Source organism: Pongo abelii, chromosome 2 (genome assembly GCF_028885655.2).
Source record: "Pongo abelii isolate AG06213 chromosome 2, NHGRI_mPonAbe1-v2.0_pri, whole genome shotgun sequence".
NCBI classification, from domain to species: domain Eukaryota; kingdom Metazoa; phylum Chordata; class Mammalia; order Primates; family Hominidae; genus Pongo; species Pongo abelii.
The window spans coordinates 135,472,422-135,493,755 of NC_085928.1; the positions used below are offsets into that span (position 1 = coordinate 135,472,422).

The 21,334-nt window shown below is 36.8% G+C and overlaps 1 protein-coding gene across 10 annotated transcripts in view; it reads right to left on the reverse strand.

Moving 5' to 3' along the window:
• Positions 1–21,334, reverse strand: part of KCNH8 (potassium voltage-gated channel subfamily H member 8) — a 395,129-nt gene that overhangs the window by 255,239 nt on the left and 118,556 nt on the right. For 9 of the 10 annotated variants that reach the window (XM_054552527.2, XM_054552526.2, XM_054552530.2 and 6 more), the window contains one exon: positions 2,847–2,978. In XM_054552527.2, the coding sequence (XP_054408502.2) occupies positions 2,847–2,978 (132 nt within the window). Of the gene's footprint in view, positions 1–2,846; positions 2,979–3,589; positions 3,621–21,334 lie in introns of those variants that run through there. The other variant, XM_063722169.1, reaches the window with a different exon arrangement.

Here is a 21,334-nt window from a genome sequence, read left to right on the forward strand (position 1 = left end):
ATGCACTCATTTAGTTTTTTTTAATGTTATGACATAATACTGCTACAGTTACATGGTGACATTTTAATAATCAAACACTTATTTGGAAGTTTTAAAAATATCATATGTTAAGGTGTGCCTTTCCTGCAAGACATGCCATCAATTGGTGAATTTTAAGGTGTTTTTCTCCATTAAGGGCAGGTAAATATATTTTTTTTCTCTTTCTTTTTCTTTCTTTCTTTTTTTTTTTTTTTGAGACAGGGTCTCACTCTGTCACCCAGGCTAGAGTGCAGGAGTGTAATCACCAGTCACTGCAGCATTCACCTCCTGGGCTGAAGTGATCCTCTCACCTCAGCCTCCCAAATAGCTAGGACTACAAGTGTGCACCACCATGACCTGGCTAATTTTTAATTTATTTTTTATTTTATTATTATTTTTTTTTTGGTAAAGACAGAGTCTCCCTATGTTGCTCAAGTTGGTATCAAACTTCTGGGCTCAAGCAGTTCTCCTGCCTTGGCCTCCCACATTGTTGGCTATTTTTAATTATCATTTTATAACCATGGTGACTTACAATAGTTACTGTCTTTCTAAAAATACTACATACTTTTATGGGACATTTATAATAAGGTGGCAATAGAAAAAACTGTTCTTGAGTGTTCAGTATATTTTAGAAGTAATATTTTTATATGAAATAACATCGAGATAAATATATCTAGGGACTTACTAGCAAATATTTCAAAAAATTAAATCATATTTTGCACAATATAATTAATGTTAAAAGTGTTTTGTTGATATTTTTTATTTAAATCTTGCAAGAGATAGTCTTTACATTGTACATGTTCCCTAAACAAAATGAAAATATTATTGAGCACAATTTAATATATGTATTGGAATACAAACATAACACCATATTAAGATAGAACTTTGGATTACTTTGTTATTGGCTGAACAGTGTTCAAATGGATGTCCTTCACTTCCAAATGACAGGTGTAATCTTTCAAGTGCAAGCAGCTCTACTAGTGTGACATGCTAGCCTCTCTCTGCTCCTTAACTTAGCTATTTCCAGGAAAAGAAGAAGAATATAATTTGATTAAGTGTGGAAGGTGATATGGACATGTATAGGATGACCCCTTTGTCTTCTCTCTCTTTAGGGAGCAACTGTTCTGCTCTGGTTCTCCAGACATTAAGTTACACAGTGAGAGGCTCTGCTTTATGACTGAGGGGCAACTTCGCCTAAAACTAGAGCTCACTAGAAGGAAGCCCACTTGGAGGTAGAGATATTTCATGTTTTCCTTTATTAGTTTCATCAGAAATAAAGGTGATATTTTGGTCTCCAATCTACCCATTTTTCTTTTTCAGCTGATTCAGACTGTGGACGGCAAAAATGAGTATTTTTATTGAGCTCTCTCAAACTCCAAATGAAAAGGCATACTTCACCGCTGTTATTCACTGCAGTCCACCAAGATGGGGATTTCTCCCCTATCACGAGACATAAGGAACATGAGACAAAGATAATTAAGGAATTTGTATAAAACCATTAGGCATGGTCCTAATATTCAAAACAAGTCAGTTAAAGGTTAATCAAACTGCCTTCTTTCAAGCAAAAAAAAGTCATGTATTTCTTTCTAAGGATTGTGTTATATTTCTATTTATCCACACATATTTGTGAATGTACATAATATGAATATATACTTATATGTTTGAATAATTTTATTCAAAGGGTCCTTACCCTTTGTGTTTCTATCTTACAAAGAAAATATTAAAAGCAAAAACTATACACACCAATTTTCATACTTATCTTTGTGGAACTTACATTGGACAGGTACTATGCTTACTCTAAAATTCAAGTAACTTTAATTTTAATATGGCTCTTCCCTTGCATATGTAAAATACAGTACATAATTTAGTCATGCCAATATACAGCAAAACAGACATGCATTTGCAAGGCTTTCAAATGCTAGAAGTGAGAGCACCAAACTATGATATCTGTTCATTTGGGTTGTCATTTCAAGAAACATAATGTATTGAAAACAATCACACACATTTTTAAAAAGAGCTGGAATAAAAGAGTCCATTCCTAAAAAGACATAGCTGTTGAAATGTCAAGTAGCTGATTCTAAAAAATAACTTACTACATAGGAAATCCACAAAAGATAATTGCTTTTTCTCTGGTGACTAGAATCCTACTTCGGTTTAAAACAAATAATATCAGCAGTTTTTCAGTGTTAACTTTTGTCAGCTTATATAAAATGCAAAGAATTTCTTAATAAATTATAACTAGAAAATACAAAGTAAACAACATAAAGTCTCAGACTCCTTTAAAGATAACTGAAAAGCTTGTTTATGTCTTAAAACAAAGTATTATATTTTTATATATGATAACGTACAGGATTCACATTTGTTTGCAACATTCTATTCTAACAACCACTAAGCTAGAGTTCTTAACTTTGTACATAACTACACTTTGCACATCTAAGTTTTGAGCTACAGCAATCTAGAGGAAATGGAGAGATGTATTTTTAATCACATCCTCCTAAAGTCACTTATGCCATCCATTAATTTTTGCCTAATACAATGAAGTGGTGTTAATCTTTATATTGTGATAAACTGTTTTCTCATCCTCATCATATTAGCATAGGAATATGAACTTCTAGTTCCTGTCAAGTGAGTCTTTATTATAAAGACGATAGAAGGTAAATGCATGTGAGTCTGTGATTTTGGAATATGCACCAAATGCTGACTGCTAACAGTTACGAATATTTATCAGTTGCTGTTATTAAAAATGCATGTTTTTCTCCGAGAGTTTTTAAGTAAACAATTTCAAAATGTTACTCCATCTGTCAATGTTTTCTGAAAAGGGTACAAACCTTCTTTTTTATCTTCTGGAGTAATCTTCACTTTTGTATCTGTTATATCTTTGAACGAGGCCAGAAAAAGTACTACATCTCCTTTTTCATTCTTTATGGGAACAATATCCAGTAGGCACCAAAATGGAGACCCTGCAACAGTAAAGAAATAAAAAAAATACAAATCAACCATTGCCTTGTGTTATTTCTATGGAAATCTCAATCATTAATAAAAATAAAGCCTTTAGTGTTTTCTTCAATCCCACAACTCCCTCCATCTTAAAAACGTCAGTTTTCAGATTCCATAAATTTCTATCCTATATACATCTCTCTTCATTCCAAAGGAAATGCTTTTTCTGAAAATAAAGAAGTATTTTAAACAAAAACACTTGTCTGTGCTGAGACATTTCTGCTTACATTATTCAAACTGCATTTCCTCTTTGAACTTGTTGATGCTGAAGCATTCCACTTTATGAGAGATTGCCCCTTCCCACCCCCAGCACACACTCGTTCTTCAATAAAGACCTTTGTTTAGAATGAATTTGCCAGAGGTTTATTTAGTCAATTTAGAAATCAAAGCTTGCCTAACAGAATGCTAAAATAAAAAAGATGAAAAGTATCAAGTTTTGGGGAGCATGCATAGCCACTTAAACTCTCATACATTGCTGGCTGATTCAAATTAATACATCTACTTTAAACACAGGTAGTATTAAAATTTAGTCTCACAATACAACACTACACATCAGCGTGAATGAGTGACTTACAATCATTTGAAACCAAATAGACGAATATCACTAATATAATGTGAGTGAAATACCTAAACACAAACAAATAGAATGCAATAAGAATTTATTTACATTAAGTACAAAAACAGGCAGAACTAATCTATGATGTTAAAAGTCAGGTTAACGGTTACTTTGGGGAAATTGTGATTAGAAAGGCATTCAGGTCTGGGAGTTGTAGGATGGTGGTCCAGTTTTGTTACATGATCTTTATGCTGTTTACATAGTAGTGTTCAGTTCTTAAATGCTTACGTGTATTTTTCAGTAAGCATGTCACATTTCAAAAAATATTTGAAGAAGAAATAATCAAATTCAATTCAATTTTTGAGCAAAAAACCATGAGAAATGTCATTAAGATTCAAGTATAAAATATAGTAGCCAAATGGTACTGCCTAAAGCTTATATTTTCAATTTTTAAATATAGTTTAAAATATGTATTTCAGAAATATGTAAAAAAAATCTTGCACTATATTTCCTACTGAAAGGGATTCTGGACAGCAATATTTGAAAATGATGATAAAGTTGTTGTTGCTTAAAAACTAAACTATTAATCTATTCATACATAATTTTCCTTCATTTTCTTTTGATGAGGGGAAAAAGACTTCAATACTGTGAATTCTTGTCTTATTTGGGTGTTGATTTCAAAGTCAGGGTATAAGACAAAAATATAAGAGGGTCAGATATATCCTTGATATTTTGAGTTGTTTTGCATACACTGTATTAGACCTCATAATTTCCAACACAGATATGTGTTCATCCAGCCTTGGGATCTATCATTTTTTTCCACAGTTAAACACCAGGTGAAGCCACTAATTTATATTTAGGAGCCATCTGATATAAAAGTCATATTTTATTGTAGCTGCTGCTGTATTTGTTTAAAAGAATGGTTGGATGATGTATGATGTGCTGCTCTCATAAGTTACGCATGGAATATAATAAAATATGCTTGTTCCTCTGTATTCTCCCAATAGTTTTAGAGTCATGATTTCCTCCTTATTTTTTTTATTTTTATTTTTTTAGCCCTATGGTATCACATTTCATTCATCTGCCCCAATATCTATGCCATGGCAATCTCATTTCAATAGCTCATTACCAGGCTCTAGAAGAGCTGGGATCTAACCATGGTTCTAACACTAACTAGCCACGGAACAATAGGGAAGTCAATTAACCCATCTGGAACTTGGTTCCCTTCATTGTAACACTGTCACATCCTTCACTCCAGTAGTGAATACAGTGACCCCAAAAATGCTGAGACAATAAATCAACTCAAGTGTTTGTGATTCATGGAGAAGCATAAATGAGCCATACTCATAGCCAAACACTGCTATCCTCGTCATCCCAGAATGGTTCTTAATTGAAATTTTATCAATGGTCACCATTTCAGACTGGGAACCTTTTTCAATGCTGTAGCTATGATAGAAACAAAAAGAGCCATCAGGCTAAACTAATAATCAGACCTTAGAGAAAGTAATAGTGGGGACACAAAGAATGGTATGAAATCTGACATTTTGACTGACATTTTAAAGCACCTCTCTGTCAATTACCTTGCAAGAATATCACCAAATCATAACCGAGGCTATTAATTTTCCTGAAACTCTTTTATCTGTGTACTCAGACAAGTATCATTACTGTCTCCAAAGAGCCTTTGCATAAGTGCACCAATATATTTTGGAGAGAGCCAAAACCACATGAGGGGAAAGCCAAGGAAATAGCTGTTGATATGGCAATATTCACTGATCAGCCCTTGAGGCACAGCCATCATTTCACATTATATTCTGGAATAACTGAAAGTTTACTTTGAGATTTGTCTTTTAAGTTACAGTGACATGATCACTGACATTTTATAAATTCAATAAAACTTCATTAATTCGGATCTTTCTAAATTCAACCTTTGGAATGATTTTACATGAACTAGGCTGATGTCTACCTTCCTAGTGCCTATATGACAAAAAAGTTTATGAGAGAAACAGTGTAAAGGGCATAAAAACTATTTCCTTCCTTCCCTCCCTCCCTCCCTCTCTCCCTTCCTCCCTTATTTCCCTCCTTCCTTCCTTTCTTCCTTCCCTCCCTCCCTTCCTCCCTTATTTCCCTCCTTCCTTCCTTCCTCCTCTTCCCTTTCCTTCCTTCCTGCCTGCCTGCCTTTCTCTCTCCATCTCTCCCTCCTTCCCTCCCTCCTTCCTTTTTTCCTTTCAACTGTCCCTCCAGATTTATCCATACCAACAATCTTACGAATATTCAGGTATATTTAAGCTTTTCTTTCTCAACTTTAGAAGAACGCAAAGCATATACCAACTGCATTTTCTTCTAGAAGGATAATAGATGCCAAAAGCTACCAATCATGTTCAATGCAAGACTCTTTATACTTAGCATGCTCGCTTATCCTTTGCTTCTCTGCTTTCCTAAATCTTTCCAGCAAGCCCTGCACCCTGCATTTCTAATGACACCTTTCACCTCTTATGAACGCAATAATTCAAGGCTATTCTCCAGGATCTGGCTCTTCCTATCTTACCTGTGGGCACAATGATGATCAACTCTTTCAGTCAACAGCAGTTCAGGCTCAGTGCAACAAATCTCTCTTAGGGTTAAAGTGGGAGGCTGCAAGTCCCACAGCCTCAAATTCAGAGATGTGAATGATAAGAGGAGAGTTAGAGGACAGACATTTCATGAGAATTTTAACTCCTTCTTTATATAGCAGCAGTAATTACCATGTGGGTTGGGGAGTGCCAACACAGATGAGGCTCTGACAGGATTTAGGTTAATGACACCTTTAATTCCTATGGATAAATACAATTGTGGAGAGAAAACAAGGTTTTTACCTTATATGGGAAAATCTATTTTTGGAATTGAATAGTTACACAAAAGCTTAAATCTGGTGGAATGTCCCTTGTCTCCATTTTGGTACTTTCTTTTTCTTGATTGGGAAACAAGGATGCAGGATAATTTGACTTGCTAATATTTTTGTTTATTTCTTTTTATTGAGGTAAAACATACATATATAGTTTACCACCTGTGCCTTTTTGTTTTTTAAGAGAAAGTCTTACTCTATCACACAGGTAGGAGTGCAGTGGCATGATCACAGCCTACTTTAGAGTCAAACAATCCTGCCACATCAGCCTCCCAAGTAGCTAGGACTACAGACGTGCACCACCATGCCTGGCTAGTTTTAAATTTTTCTGTAGAGATGGGGATCTCACTATGTTTCCCAGGCTGGTCTCAAACTCCGGGCCTCAAGGGATCCTGCCACCTTGGCCTCTCAAAGCACTTGAATTACAGGCATAAGCCACCATGCGCAGCCCATCTTTACCATTTGTAAATGTACAGTTCAGTGGTAATAAATATCTTTATAGATATTTTTCCCTTCATCCCCCTGCCTCCCCTTCCTAGTCTAGGGTAATCAACAGTCTACTCTCTATCTTCATAAGATCCACTTTTTTAGCTCTCAAATACGAATGAGAACATGCAATATTTGTCTTTCTGTCACTCAACATAAGGGCCTCCAGTTCCATCAATGTTTCTGCAAATGACAGAATTTCATTTTTTTTATGGCCAAATAATATTCCATTATGTATATATATCACACTTTATCCATACCTTGATGGGCACTTAGGTTGATTCCATAACTTGGCTATTGTGAATAGTGCTGCAATAAATACAGGAGTGCAGATATCTCTTTAATATATTGATTTCCTTTCTTTTGGATATATACCTGGTAATGGAATTGCTAGATTATATGGAAGTTTTTATCTGTGGGTTTTTGAAGATCATTCCATACTTTTCTTCATAGTAGCTGTACTAATTTTCGCTAATAGTTACAATTATTAGAGAATTCATATGCTTTCCAGACACCACTAAACTATATTTGTCAATAGATAAAAACTCAAAATAGCTAACTAATAATAATGTTTCTAGTATGGGTTCATGGTTTAATAACTTAATACGAGGAGGTGCAGGTATAAAGAAAACTGAGTTGTGAGTGCTCCCACTCTCTTTAATGACTGCGCTGTCATGATGGGAAATAGTGCATTGCTCAATATAACACAATAGGTCAAAGTGAGATATGGACACATTTGATGTTCTCTTGTTTCTAATATCAAGCAGGATTTTGAATAAATTTTTAATGATAAATACATAATGTCTTTATTTTTTGAAATTAAAGCAACTATAACATAATATCCCAAGGGTTAAGAGCATCAGGGTTATGTGACCTAAACATTTCCAGGTGTTACTCCTAGGTCACATTAAGTCTGACGAGTCTTGTTCTCTACAACCATTGTCTCAGTGCTACTTAATGATAAAATAACAGGCTTGCCAGTTTTTAGAAATTAGTCCAGAGAAAATACATACATACATACACACACACACACACACACACACACACACACATATACATATTGGGGTGGGAGTGGGGAAAGAGCTGCAGGTGAGTAAACAAGGCTGCTATGAATTGTGGCTGGGTGAAGGGACACTCATTTCTTCAGCAGAAAGAGTGGGGTAGTAATTCAGTCCTAACTGAATCGACCAGAAAGCTCCAAATTGCCCCTCCACTTTATCATATTTGCTACTGTTTTGTTCGGTTTCAGTCATCTCTTGCCCAGTTTTCCAAAGTATTCTTCCGGCCTCTAGTCTTCCTCCCATGCTACTGCCAACAACCTTTGAAAATACAGGATCCTGATTAAAAACACCTGACGGCTTTTCACTGTTTGCTCAAATCAGCACAACATTCCAGACTCTAATCAATATGGAAAGTGTCTTTCAAGGGACTAGAAAATACAGGAATGTGATGGACAGTGCAAAGAGGTAAACTAAAAAAAGGTGTCATGTTAAAAAGGAGGGGAATGTTTCCTGGAATACCCAAAGCTGCTCGGCAAATAAGTCTCCACAGCATCATCACCAGCTCTTCCTGATGTTTGTACTATACTAAGAGATGAAAGTAATGGTTCTTTAGAAAATATGAGGTAAAAGCTTCACCTTAACGGCGGTGAACATTTCTTCCAGGGACCATCTATCTACAGTGCAGCTCATATAGGCTGCAAATCTTTGCTCAGTCCTCACTGAATTTACGTCGGGTCAATACCCCTCCTCCAAATGCCCCAGGATACTAGTGAGCCAAAGTAAATGGCACCAGTGCCCTGACTCCCTGTGTAACAGTGGAGGGCAGCGTGGGGATAGACAGGAGATGAACTGAAACAGCTGGAGAGCTCCCTGAACTGGGCGGTGGCTAAGGACACCCTTCATTTCAATGTTTAATGAAAAATAAAACACATTGTGTTTTAAATTTCTTTTTGTGTTAAAAACAGATGGGTAGAATACACATGCTATACTGAGTTGAAAAAACACTGGCAGAATACACATAAAATCCACAATGGTGGATTGTAAATTATGGTTTAATTTCCTTTTCAGCATCTTTATTTTCAGGTTTTCTAGAATAAGCATGAAGAAATATATAGTGAGATTCTGTCAACTCCAGTGATTTGAGGTAGAGATGTAAAGAGTTGAAGACTGGAGCAGTAAGAATGATGAGGTCATATTTCTGGGGAATAATTTTTTATATATTCTTGATAATTTGAAATACGTTCTAATGGATACTTCCATTTCAAACTTTTGAGAAAAGTGCTATGTTAAGTCAGAATATCTAAGAGGGAGAGGAAGGGAAGGGAAGGGAAGGGAAAGGGAAAGGGAAAGGGGAAGGGGAAGGGGAAAGGGAAGGGGAAGGGGAAGGAGAAGGGGAGGGAAGGGAAGGGAAGGGAAGGGAAGGGAAATCAAGTTATGCTTAACTGATTTAAATGTGCCAAGTTTTTAATCCTCTTTTCATTTTGATCCAAGTTACCTTTCTCCTTAAATAAAAGTACTTTATTCATTTCCCAGGTGTATGTATAGCCACCTCTCAGAAATCTCTAATAATTAGGAACAAGAGGAGCCTGCAAACTTCAGGTGCAAAAATATCCCCAAGACATGATTTAGTCAATACATCCAACATCCTTGCTCAACAAATTAACTGGGGTTATTGACCAGTAGAACTAATACTTGCTTTAAGAAAACCAAATTGGTTCCCACGGTAAACACAGATAATTCTTACCTACAGTTGAAAGGAGTTTCCATGTACAGTTAAACACAAATTCAGCAGCGATAGTTTTATAGTAGGAAATGGAACAACTGAGTACAGTCCAATGAGAAATGGAGATAAAGAGGCCCTGAAAATAACACACACAGCAAGGACCTAGTGATTGCTGTATTCTATTAAGAGTGTATTATGTGCTAACATTGTGCAACACATCTTGCATGTATTATATCTAAATTTCCCACTGATCAACCTGATCAACATTTTACTGCATTGAACTATATTTTACAATTATGGAGATTGAGATGTGTAGTATTTTCTTCAGGTCACACAACAGTCCTGTGAAGAAATGGAATTTAAACACAAGTCTGAGTTTGATTTTCTAATTTTGCCTTACTATTAATGTAATATTCTGGGAATGATCCTCTCCTATGGACAATGTTTTAAACATTGAATTTCGAGTCAATTTAATTCTCCTTTCTACACATACTATAAGACATGATTATACATATGATCTAAAAATGTCCTATTTTAAGTGAAAAAAGTGCAGTAAAGCCTTTTTATAATAAAAAGAATTTCACTCTCAAACCAAGAATAAGAGTAGAACCACTATTTAAAACAAGATTCAGCTAAAAACATCCTTCATTAAGGTATATGTGGTGTTAATTTTTAAATTTGCTTGAGTATCCAATGAGACTGGGATCAGAAAAACACCACTGGTGCTGCTGCCAGTCCCAGATTGAGACAGAGAGAATGTACTTATACAAGCTTTGTGATTACAGTATCTAAGTGTAGTTACCTAAGTTGCTAACATATGAGGCACCATATTCTGACCTCATTCACAAAGCTGCTGCATGCTTCTGCCTCCCAGTATGTTTTTGCTTCTTGCTCTCTTAGGAAGCTTCAGAAATGGTGATCTGTATACCATGGCAGCTCTGTGTAGGATGCAGAGCAACATTCCCTGGATTCATCTGCTAAGACTGGAAATAGCAAAGAGAACTGAGCCCCAATTAACATCTGAGTTATGGCTCTATCTTTTCAATGATCCTTTGGAGAAAAGAAGGCCACATGTGATGGACAACTGGTAGTGAGCAGAAAAATGTCTGATCTGACAGGTTTGGTTTCAAACCTACTTCTTTGCCACTTCTTTGTGAGAACAAGGCACTGAAACAAACCCACTCTCTTGATACTTTTCTTTAAGAAAAGCAATTTAAGATTTCTTCAAACTTGCAATTGTTCAGTGAGAAATAACTTGCTTTAAATGAAAATTTGAGGATTAAGTTAACCCTCTCTAATTGCATAAGGCTTTAGTTGGAGGAATCTATGGCCTTTGCAGAGCAATGAGAATAATTGTTGGTTCCAACAAACGTAACGTCTGTATGAACTCAACATTGTTATGAGGATCTGGGACTCTGGGATTATCTAGTTTAGGATCCAAAAGAAAACATTTGGAAATTACATTGCAAGCAATTGGACATAAAGTTATTCATTCATTCAGTGGATATTAATTGAGTGCCTGCAATGGCAGGCACTGTTGTTAACTGTTTGGATACATCAGTGAACAAAACAGAATAGATCTCTGTCTTACCCCTGAAAGGACTTATATTCTAATTGGAGTGAAAAACAATAAATTATAAATGCAATATACAAGCAAATTATATAGTTTATTAGAAGGTCTTAAATGCTATAGGAAAAAAGAAAAAGGAGAGCAGGGTAAAAGGAGAAATGTAGGAAAGTGTGGGAGAACAGGGTGTAGGATTGCAGCATGACATTCTTAAAGAATTATTCATGAAAATGCTACTTAATGTTGCTTTTGAATATTAATGAACTATTTGTGTGTTATTCCAGGTCTTCTTAGAAGCAAACTATGAGAAGACCATGATGCGGTTTTGATGTCAAGTGAAGGAGAGAAGAAGGAAGAAAAACTGGATGAAAGAAGTGTCTAGATTGCAGCACAGTTCTAAGCAGTTCCTCATTTCCCAGGAACAGACCTGTCTTAGCAACCCTGCCTCACTCAGTCATTGGCTGGAAGCAGCCCATGAAAACTTTGGTTGATCCGGTGATGTGTTTCAGAACACCGCAGCTGGGGCCATCAGCCAATTACTCTCCTATAATCAGAGACACGACAGGCACATTCTGAGGTGACATAATTAGTATAGTTTACCTCTCATATTTTTGGCAGAATATCATCTGTGACCCCTTCTTCTTGTCATTGTACCTCAAAATTTTACTGGGAACCAAACCTCCTTTCTGCATGCAGCCTTGGTAGAACCATCTGGTGCTCTGCAAACCGTCACTGGAGGAATGGGCAAACCATCCAAAATGAAGCAATCAGTCTTTCTCTTCTGGTAATTTTAATCTTGATTTGATGAATCCAAGGTCAAAAATGAAGGAATTATGTTCATTCAACAATGAAGCCTGGAAAAACCTTTCCAATTCTTCTTGCTACCTAGAACTTACAGAACCCTACTGCTTTTTGTCTTTTTCAAGGCTCAGATTCTCATTAATTTATCTGATTTGATAAGTTATGCCATATATTTTTCAGTAAATTGTTATTTTTGCTTAAGATGATCAGAACCAATTTGTGTTACTTCCAAAGAACACTAAATACAAAACTGTATCTTTAGAAAAGAGTCAAGATGTAACAGGAACATGCAGGATTTAGATGGCGTTGCATGTGGTCAAGTCCCTGGATTCATCTTCTAAGACTGGAAATAACAGTCATTTACTGTGCCATTTACTTGCTGAATATTCTCAGGTATAATTTTACACCTGTTCATACCGCATTTGCATACTGGATATATGGCTAATTCTCATGGTTAAGAGCTTTGAGGAGGCCAGGGTTAAGAGCTGTGAAGTATTATATGCATTTTAAATAGTTATATAAAGTAAGGGCTTTACCTGTATATGTAATGCTTTATTATTTAACCATAAAAACAATCATGGACAATTATGGCTTAGTTTTACTATATCTTAAAGTTAGGTGGTGGTGTAAAGTGGATATTTGTTCCAATAATTTCTCCTTTGTGTATGTATGAAACATTTCATTGTTAAATGAAGGAAACACATATCATACTCCACTTTAAAAATGGAGAATTCAGTGTTTCTTTGAACATCTAACATAATATTAAGTTGAAACATACAAAGGCATTTCAGATTGCTCAAGTTAAAAAAGAGCTTAAAGATGATGAGATGGAACTGTTTATTGTAAAGATGAAAATCATGAGTTCAGAGTGGTTCAGTAAACTGAAGTCAAAAATGTTAATTGTTGTAAGAGTTGGGACTAGACCTCAAATCATATGACTCTCAGTTTCATGAGCTTTCTGCCAAAACACAGTGCATTTCAACATATGTTAAAAGAAATTACCAAAGGAATCATTATCACAGGAGTGAATGATCTATTTTTGATATATTAAAAAGGAAATATTATGGTTCTATATATTGCTATTATTTTTTTGATAACATAAGCTAGGACATATAACAAATTCAACTTTGATCAAGTCCTTTTTAAGAAATTAGTTTCAGAATTAGAATTTGTGTCTAAAAGGTTAGACAAATACAGTGAAATGAATGAAAAATACATTCTATGTAAGAAAGCAGAAATATTGAGATGAGAATTTGGAAATAAGAAAAGAAGTAAAAAGAAATGGTTAAGGATCTCATGACAATTCTCCAGTGTATAAATATATGATTACAGTTTTAGGTGGCAATTTAGCACTTTCCAAGAATATGCAGACAACAAACATACTGAACATTTCTTCCATTGTGCAAACTCAACTCTTAACGAAGACTTGTGAACACTGTGCCAGATTGCCCTGAGTCACAACTTGGCAGACATGGGAGGCAAAACAGACATCTTCCTCAACTTACTGCTTCTCTCCTAAAATAAAGTGGGCACCTCACTAGAACTTGAGGCCAAAACCCGGTGTCCAGGTAGGCATCACTGTACTCAGACTACTCAGGTGAGGTATCAGCACCAATAAGCTTATCCTTGCATTACTCACCAGACACCTGCTCTAAGACAGAAATTGTTTTGTGAAAAATAAATTTGTGTAAAACATTTTCCCATATGATTACAGGCATTTTCCTACAACAGAAAAAAAATACATTTTGAGACCATATGTGTCATTAAGAAATGAAAATTCAGAATCCTTCTAAACTGTGAGGGTTTCAGTTGGGTATACAATCTAACAGATGTGGTTATTCATCTTCAAAGGTCAGCAAACTTGTTCTATAAAGGACCAGAGAGTAAATATTTTTGGCTTTACAGCGCATATGGTCTCTGTCTCAACTACTCAACTTTGCTTTTGGAGTAATAGACAACACATTAAAAAATGAGCATGGCTGTTTACCAGTAAAACTTCATTTAGAAAAACAGGCATCCTGCCAGATACAGGTCATAATTAGCCAATATTTGATGTAGAAGCCTACAGATTACTGTACACTAGGAGTTAATTCTTGATTCTTTGGAGATTTAAGAAGACTATATACTACCAAAGTATTTAAGAAGCACTATTTGTTAGTGTAAAAATCATATAGACAGTTTTTCTTGAGAAGGAGCCTAGACTACGTCATAGTGGTGTCTTGTAAAAGATCATCCAATCAGACAACAATATTTTCCTAAATAAAGGCTAGTCATTTTCTTTCCAATTTGATAATGAGCATATAATTAACTCTCCTTCACTTGAAAAATAGGGTTGGCCACCAATGGCCTAGAGGGATCTCTGATAAGGCTTTTACTTTGAAATCCATGAGCGGAAGCTGCTTTGGGAATTATGGCACTAAGTAGGAGCTTTCTCAGCTGCATTACAAAGCAAAAGATATGTAAATCAGGAGTCTAAAGAAGTGAAATGGAGATTGTGGTCTGAGTCTATACAGAGTCAGATCAAAGCAACTAGAAAGTTAAAAACGTGAGAAATGTCCACTCTGGCTATCTCTTATATGTGTGAAAAAGAATAGGTACCTTTAAAAAATCATTATAGACATTATACAGAGTGTAACAATCTTAGGTGGTCAGCGACTTTTTTAATCTCAAAACATTCTGAGTTTAATGTTTCTCCTTTTAATAGTATATTATCTTAGTAGCATTTTTAACAAGATTTCTTTTACTGTTTCACTCCTAGTATAGTTCTGAAAAGGTATTTTTTAAAAAATAGTGGAACATGATGTTTCAAAAGATAATTTAGGGGACTCAAAATTGAGAAATTTTGGGAAAGTAAAGACTTAAAGAAAAATAGCTCTCCTTATCATAGAGGATATGAGCTCTCCAGTGATAACTTGCTTATATTGCCAATTGGTTGAGATGGTCCAAGTTATAAGTTATTTTTTCATCTGAAGTCATTTTTTACAATGATGCTTCTTAGATCTTATCAACAGTGCTCTGTGGATTAGTACATGCTTAAACAAACAAACACACGTAAACCAAAATCCATGCCCTAGTCCTTCATCTTCTCTAATCTCAAAACAGATATATCTATACATACAACAAAGTATAAAAAGTCAGATTAGATGGTTTCTTTAGATGCACAATTTAGAATCATTCTTGATGCTTCCTTCTTTCTCATTTCCCAAGGTAAAGATATTGCCAAATCTTGCCAATTCTAGTAGCTAACCTCTGAAATTGGTTTTAAATCCATTTACTCTTCGGTCTTCACTGGCTACATCCTAGACCAAGCCATGGCTTCTCAACCTTTAGTGAGCATCAGAATCACCTGGAGTGCTTGTGAAAACACTGAGTGCTGGGCCCCATCCCCAGATTTGATTTGTAGGTCTGGGTGGCACTCAATAAATCCCAGGGTATGCTGATGCTGCTGGTCTTCACATCACACTCTGAGTAGGACCTGCCTTAATGACCATCATCTCTTATGTGGATTACTCATATGGCAGCAAAAATCTTCTTTGTTAAATGAAATTTTCATCATGTGACTTTCCTGCTTAAAACACTTTGACTGCACTAAGTTGACTCTCAATAGCCTGAGCATAGTCGACAGAATCCCAAGTGATCTAACTTGGTTTACCTACCTTCTCCTATGTGATACACAGCTATCTGCCCTCCAGCTAAACTGGCCTTCTCTCCATGTCTCAAATAAGATAGTCTCTCCCAGGAACTTTGCATACGTGGCTCTCTTTGACTAGAATGCTTTCATTCTTTCCTCCATGTAGTCAATTTCTACTCATCCTTCAAAAGTCAACTCAAATATCATTTCCTTGATGAAGTTTTCCTTGAACTCCATATTTGGTCAGATCCCCCTGTTATTCTCTACCATAGGAGCCTGCAACTTGCCTTCAAACTTCCTAATATGTTTGTGTGATTATTTGATTAGTCCTTCTCTCTTAATAGACCATCAGGTACAAGAGGGCAAGGTTTATGTTTTCCCTTTTCTTGTACTCTCTGATGTGCAAAACAGAGGGACTGACCCAAATGTAACAGGTACTCTAAACTCTGTGTTCAGATAATGAACTAAATTATTGTAAGATGAATTCAAACTTTGTAATAGTAATACTATTGGTTACAAGAGTGACAGTTAACACTTACTGAGCACATATTATGTATCAGACACCGTGCAAGGCACTTTACACTTCACTTAAGCCTATGAAACAGATGCTATTACTGTTATTGCCATATTACAGAAGAGAAAACTGAGGCTCGGGAAGTTGAAGTTAATTGCTCAAAATCACATAGTTCATAAGGGACAGAAGCCTTTTGGTCTGGTAGATATGAATGTAGACTCTGAGAGTCAATACAACAAGCATTTATGTGTTTCTTTATATTTTCTATAGCTTACTTTCTTTATCCGATTCTCTTAAATGCTTTTAAGAGCTAAATATTTCTGCTTGCCTCTTACAGGCAAGATTAGATATTGTAGGGTTAATCAGCTTGGCTAAGATCACCTACAGCACCTTGGTGACTGTGCAAGGACTCAAACTAGAGCCTTCACACACAAAGGTCATATTTTTTTCCATTCTAACCCACTAGAAATGGTTAAAATGCTTTCTATGATAAGATAATTTTTACTACAGTTTTCTTCTCAACTATGCATCTGAAAATGTGAATTCCTTCGAACACCCTGCAAAGTTGCTAAAGGCCAACATTGAACGACTTCTTAGAGAGCTCTTTCAGCCTTCAGAGCTATTTACATGCCAGAGTTTCTAGGTAGAGTAAAATACTTATTCTTTTCACATTCAGAGTGGTCCCTTTGTCTCCATCATCAGGCACGGGGATTTCTGAGTTGTGTGCAAGTTGCTGGCATCAGCTGCATTCTAGCAGCTGTCTTCTCAGGTGCTTTCCCCTGGCCTTTTCTTGCCAGCATGCTCAGGGGACACACTCACTTCTCTCAGCTGCCTTTTTTGTCTACCTCCTTTGTGCCTTTATTGGCCCAACCTCCCAGAGGCAGCTGTGACAGACAGGACTGAGGCAGAGCAGAGAGATGTCAATGAATAATCCTTCAGACCGCAGTCTACAAGCCTGAATTAAAATGCCTTAGAACCCCGGTCACTTCCCATACAAACAGATGTTAATTTATCAACCCAGGAAAAAACTCCAGAACACCAATCCCTCTCTCTGTGTAAGACAGAGAATTGAAATATGTTCTCTAAGGAGAGAAAAATAAAATATTCCAGCAAAGGAATTAATGTCTAGAAATAGAAAGAAAAGTGAAGGATGAGGTCAGAGGTCTTTCTTGGGAGGAAAGGTAACCACAAAGTTGAAATAGAAAAGCAAAATGAGTTTATGTGAGAATATAGGGAGACGTATACAACATTTCAAGGCTACTCTAACATGGAAGCAATATAGGGCTTCAATTGAAACAGCAAGAAAAACTATTTATTCATTCACCCATTCAGCAAATAGCATTTACTATGTATCAGGAACTATTCTAGGCACTGTAGATAACAAGATTAATATGGTACCAATGTCACCCTCAAACATGCATAATGAAACAGGGATGTATAAAGAAAGTTATAACACAAGGTGGTGCCTACTGTGACGCATGGAAACACTGTGTGAAACAGAAGGTCATAGTTGAAAGCCTCATAGATGAAATAGGCTTGAATTGAATCTCAATAGTTTTATTAGCTTAATATGAGGATGGAATTTGGAAGTGGGGAGTAGCATTCCTGGCAGGGGGAACACCGAGTACAAAGGCACAAGCAAGTTAGAATATGGAAGATTTTTTAAAAAACAAAACTATAAAATAATTAGGCTGAAGTCTGGGATGTGCTGACATGGGAATGATGACAAATGAAGGGAACAGGGAGGACAGAAACAGGGAAGGATGAGTTTAAAGAGATTGTAGGCTGGGACTAGCTCATGAATGGCTTTATATGCCAGAGTGAAGAGTTTTTATTTATCCTGAAAGGCAATGAGGCACCCCTGAAGGCTCTGTCATAAGACAGTAGCATGTGTTTCGTGGAGAGGCACACTTGGGGATTGCAGGACACACTTCAGGAAGACAACTTTGGAGACAGTGAGGAGAAAAGACTTGAGGGTGCAGAACTGGAGGTTGGTCTGCAGATTGAGATGAGTTATTGTAGCTCTGGACCAAAATTGTGAGGGTCTGACCTAAGACAGTGTCAGGAAGCATGAATTTCTGGTGCCAGTGATTGTGTAAATTTGATGGATGACATAGAGTAAAGGCTCATCACTGAAAAATAAAGCACTATTTTAATATAATTGTAGCCAGTCGCTATTATACAATTATTCATGTTGCTAGTATAGTTTAAGCATGTGTAAATGATGTAAATTTTGTGTTAATTTTATAATTCCTGTCCGACTCAAGAGACACAGATCCTCTTAGCTAAGACCTCACAAAACTTCTGTGGGATCTCGTTGAAGATGGATAGATATTCATGGCTTTCTGATAAGGTAAGGGAAAACTAGAAACCAGCCCACAGGCCAGGGTTCAGAGTTAGCCAAGGGCCAAGCATTAGATTCCAGGCTCCTTAATGTGAGGTTCTGAGGATCCAGCACTCTGGGAAATGGGAGTAGGCAGGTTCTTCTGGTGGGAAGAATATCGGGGGCGGAAAGAATATTCATTAAATGGCTATGATGTACAAGGCCACCCTCATGGGCATGCGGTCTGTGGAGTCACAAAGACCGCATGCTTAGAAGTGCCCCATGCTTTCATTTAACGCTCTGCTGGTGCTGTCTTGAAATTTTTAGCAACTTTTTAACAAAGGCATCTGCACTTTCATTTGCACATTATGTGGCTGTTCCTGATAATGTGTGCTGAAAAGTGGTTATCTCATTTGGCCCTTCATAAGACATCTATAAGGATGATATTGGATCTCTATTTTAGGAAAGATCAAGCTGAGGCTCAAACAAGCAAAGTCACTGAACTAGAATACATACTTACTGAACGGTAGAGAGCTGAGATTCTACTCCAAGACTTTCTGATTGTAGCTATTATTGAGCTAGTCCTTCCTTGATAGTTTGTCAGTCACTCACCCCAAGGGGTATGTATAGTGCCTGGCATGCCTACCATCCACTGTCATAGACTAAGGGCAGGTGAGGGAGTGTCATGGGCTTCCTAGGTAGAAAGCTTAGGTTTGCCAGGTGCATGAGCATGACTTAGTATTTCAGAGTATAAGGGGTCAGGAGGCAGAATTGCCAGGACTTGGATCCCAGCCCTCCCACTTAACTTCTCTGTGGATCAGTATCTTTAACTGTGAAATATGATAGTAATAGGATATACCTCAAAGGGTGATGAGAGGATTAAATTGAAGCAACAACACAGGCAAAGAGCAGAGCATAGAATTTGGCCTACAGTGAATGCTCAGTAAATGTTAGCTATTTCTATTTTATGAAGTTGTCTGTGCTAAGTCAGGTAGGTGCTAAGGCTGACTTTGAAGAAGTGAAAGTATGGAGGAATCTAGTTAGGCAGTATCACTGAACACTAAATCTAAGCAGAAAAAGCTAAGCTAAGCAGTTTCTGATGAATGCACCACGACCTGATCTCTACGTTTGTCTCACTTTCTTCTCATCATTCTGGCTGCAGAGCGTGGGTCAGTGAAGAGCACTTCAAAAACTGGACTTACGTAAAAATCCTGCTCATTGATTAAGCAATGCAACTTTAGTCATGATCACAGGAAAAGAATAGTCTCTCTCAGAGTAGCTTGTTCAGATAGACGAAAAGAAGAAAAGAAAGACTGCCTACGTTTACCAATACAAAGCTTATGCACAAATAGAAAGATAAACTGCAAGGCGGACTCTCCATACAGGCTGCATGTGCTACCTTCAGTGCACATACTTTCTCAACCCTTTGCCTTCCTGCTACCATGACTTTGAAGTTGTCTTCCATAAATGCATTTGTGAGATTCACCTCTTGAATGCAAAAGGCCTAAGAGGCAAATATAAAATATTAATCTCCTATCAAGACTGAAAATATATATTGGAGAATCTTCATAAAATCTTTTGCCAAAACATAAAGAACAATGCATGCTTTCTATTTGAGGGCATGCAAAGTCTCAGGTAAGGCTTCAGATGAATCAAGCTGGAGAAAGCAACTGAGAGTAGTCACAATAATCTGATCCAACATTTTCGAATACACTTAGTTGAAAGAAGCATGGTAACTGTTTGGTGGCCCTATAGACTTTATGAAAACTGTAAATTTTATAAGCTTCAGAACCAAATGTTCTCTTGCCTGTTGCTACACACACACTCATCCCCAAATGCGTTTCTAGGAAACTAGATATTGAAGTGGTACAACACAACTGCACATTCTTTGACACTCTTCTTATCAAGAGGTAGAATTTTGGTCTCCTTCCCATGAATCTGAGTGGACTTGTGGCTGCCCCACTAAATACGGTATGGCAGAAGTTATGCTATGTAACCTCCTAGATGAGGTCACAAAAATTCTTGCAGCTTCTGCCTGGTTCATGAAACACTAGACTACCAGACTAGTGACTACCCAAACCCACCATGCTGACGAGGCCTTGGGTAGGCACTTTGGTTCACTGTCTCAGCTGATCTCAGCCTTTCAAGATGCCATACATGAGTGAAGCCATCTTATACCTTCCAAACAGGTGCATTTCCCCACTGAACACCATCAAATACCAACCTCTGCTAACTCCACATGGAAGAAGAATTAGTCACCCATGGCCAACTTAAATTCCTGACCCACAAAATTGTAAGATATAGTTATTGTTATTTTAAGTTGCTAGGTCCTAAAGTAGTTTGTCATAACTGGAACACTAGATAAACTGTTTTGAGTTTCCTTGACTCTACAACCCAGTGAGTAAAAATATGGTATATATATTACACAGGAAAAATATTACAAGGTCTCATATTCAGGAAACCAAGTCTCCCTGGGGCTCTTCACAAGTACTTCTAACACTCAGAGGAAATGTCCCTATAATCTAGTCCTCTTGGCTTCCAAAGAAGTAAGAATCTAAGTTTTATGCTGTCCTCCAGGCTCACTTGTATGCTTTCAGTTGCTGCCAAGGCTACCATTTATATAAGCCTAATGCTCATGGTGCTAATGACTTTAACACTCTCAACAGCCTGAGGAGAACTTTATAAAAAAAATTGCATTTGCTGTTGTATTGCCTTTCTCTTGGCTTGGACTCTGGTTTGAATCAATGGGAGGGCTAGGTGAGAAGATAATTTTGTTTTGCTCAGAATGATCTTTCCTTTTTCCCCAGGTCTCACTCAATCTTAGAATAAACTATCT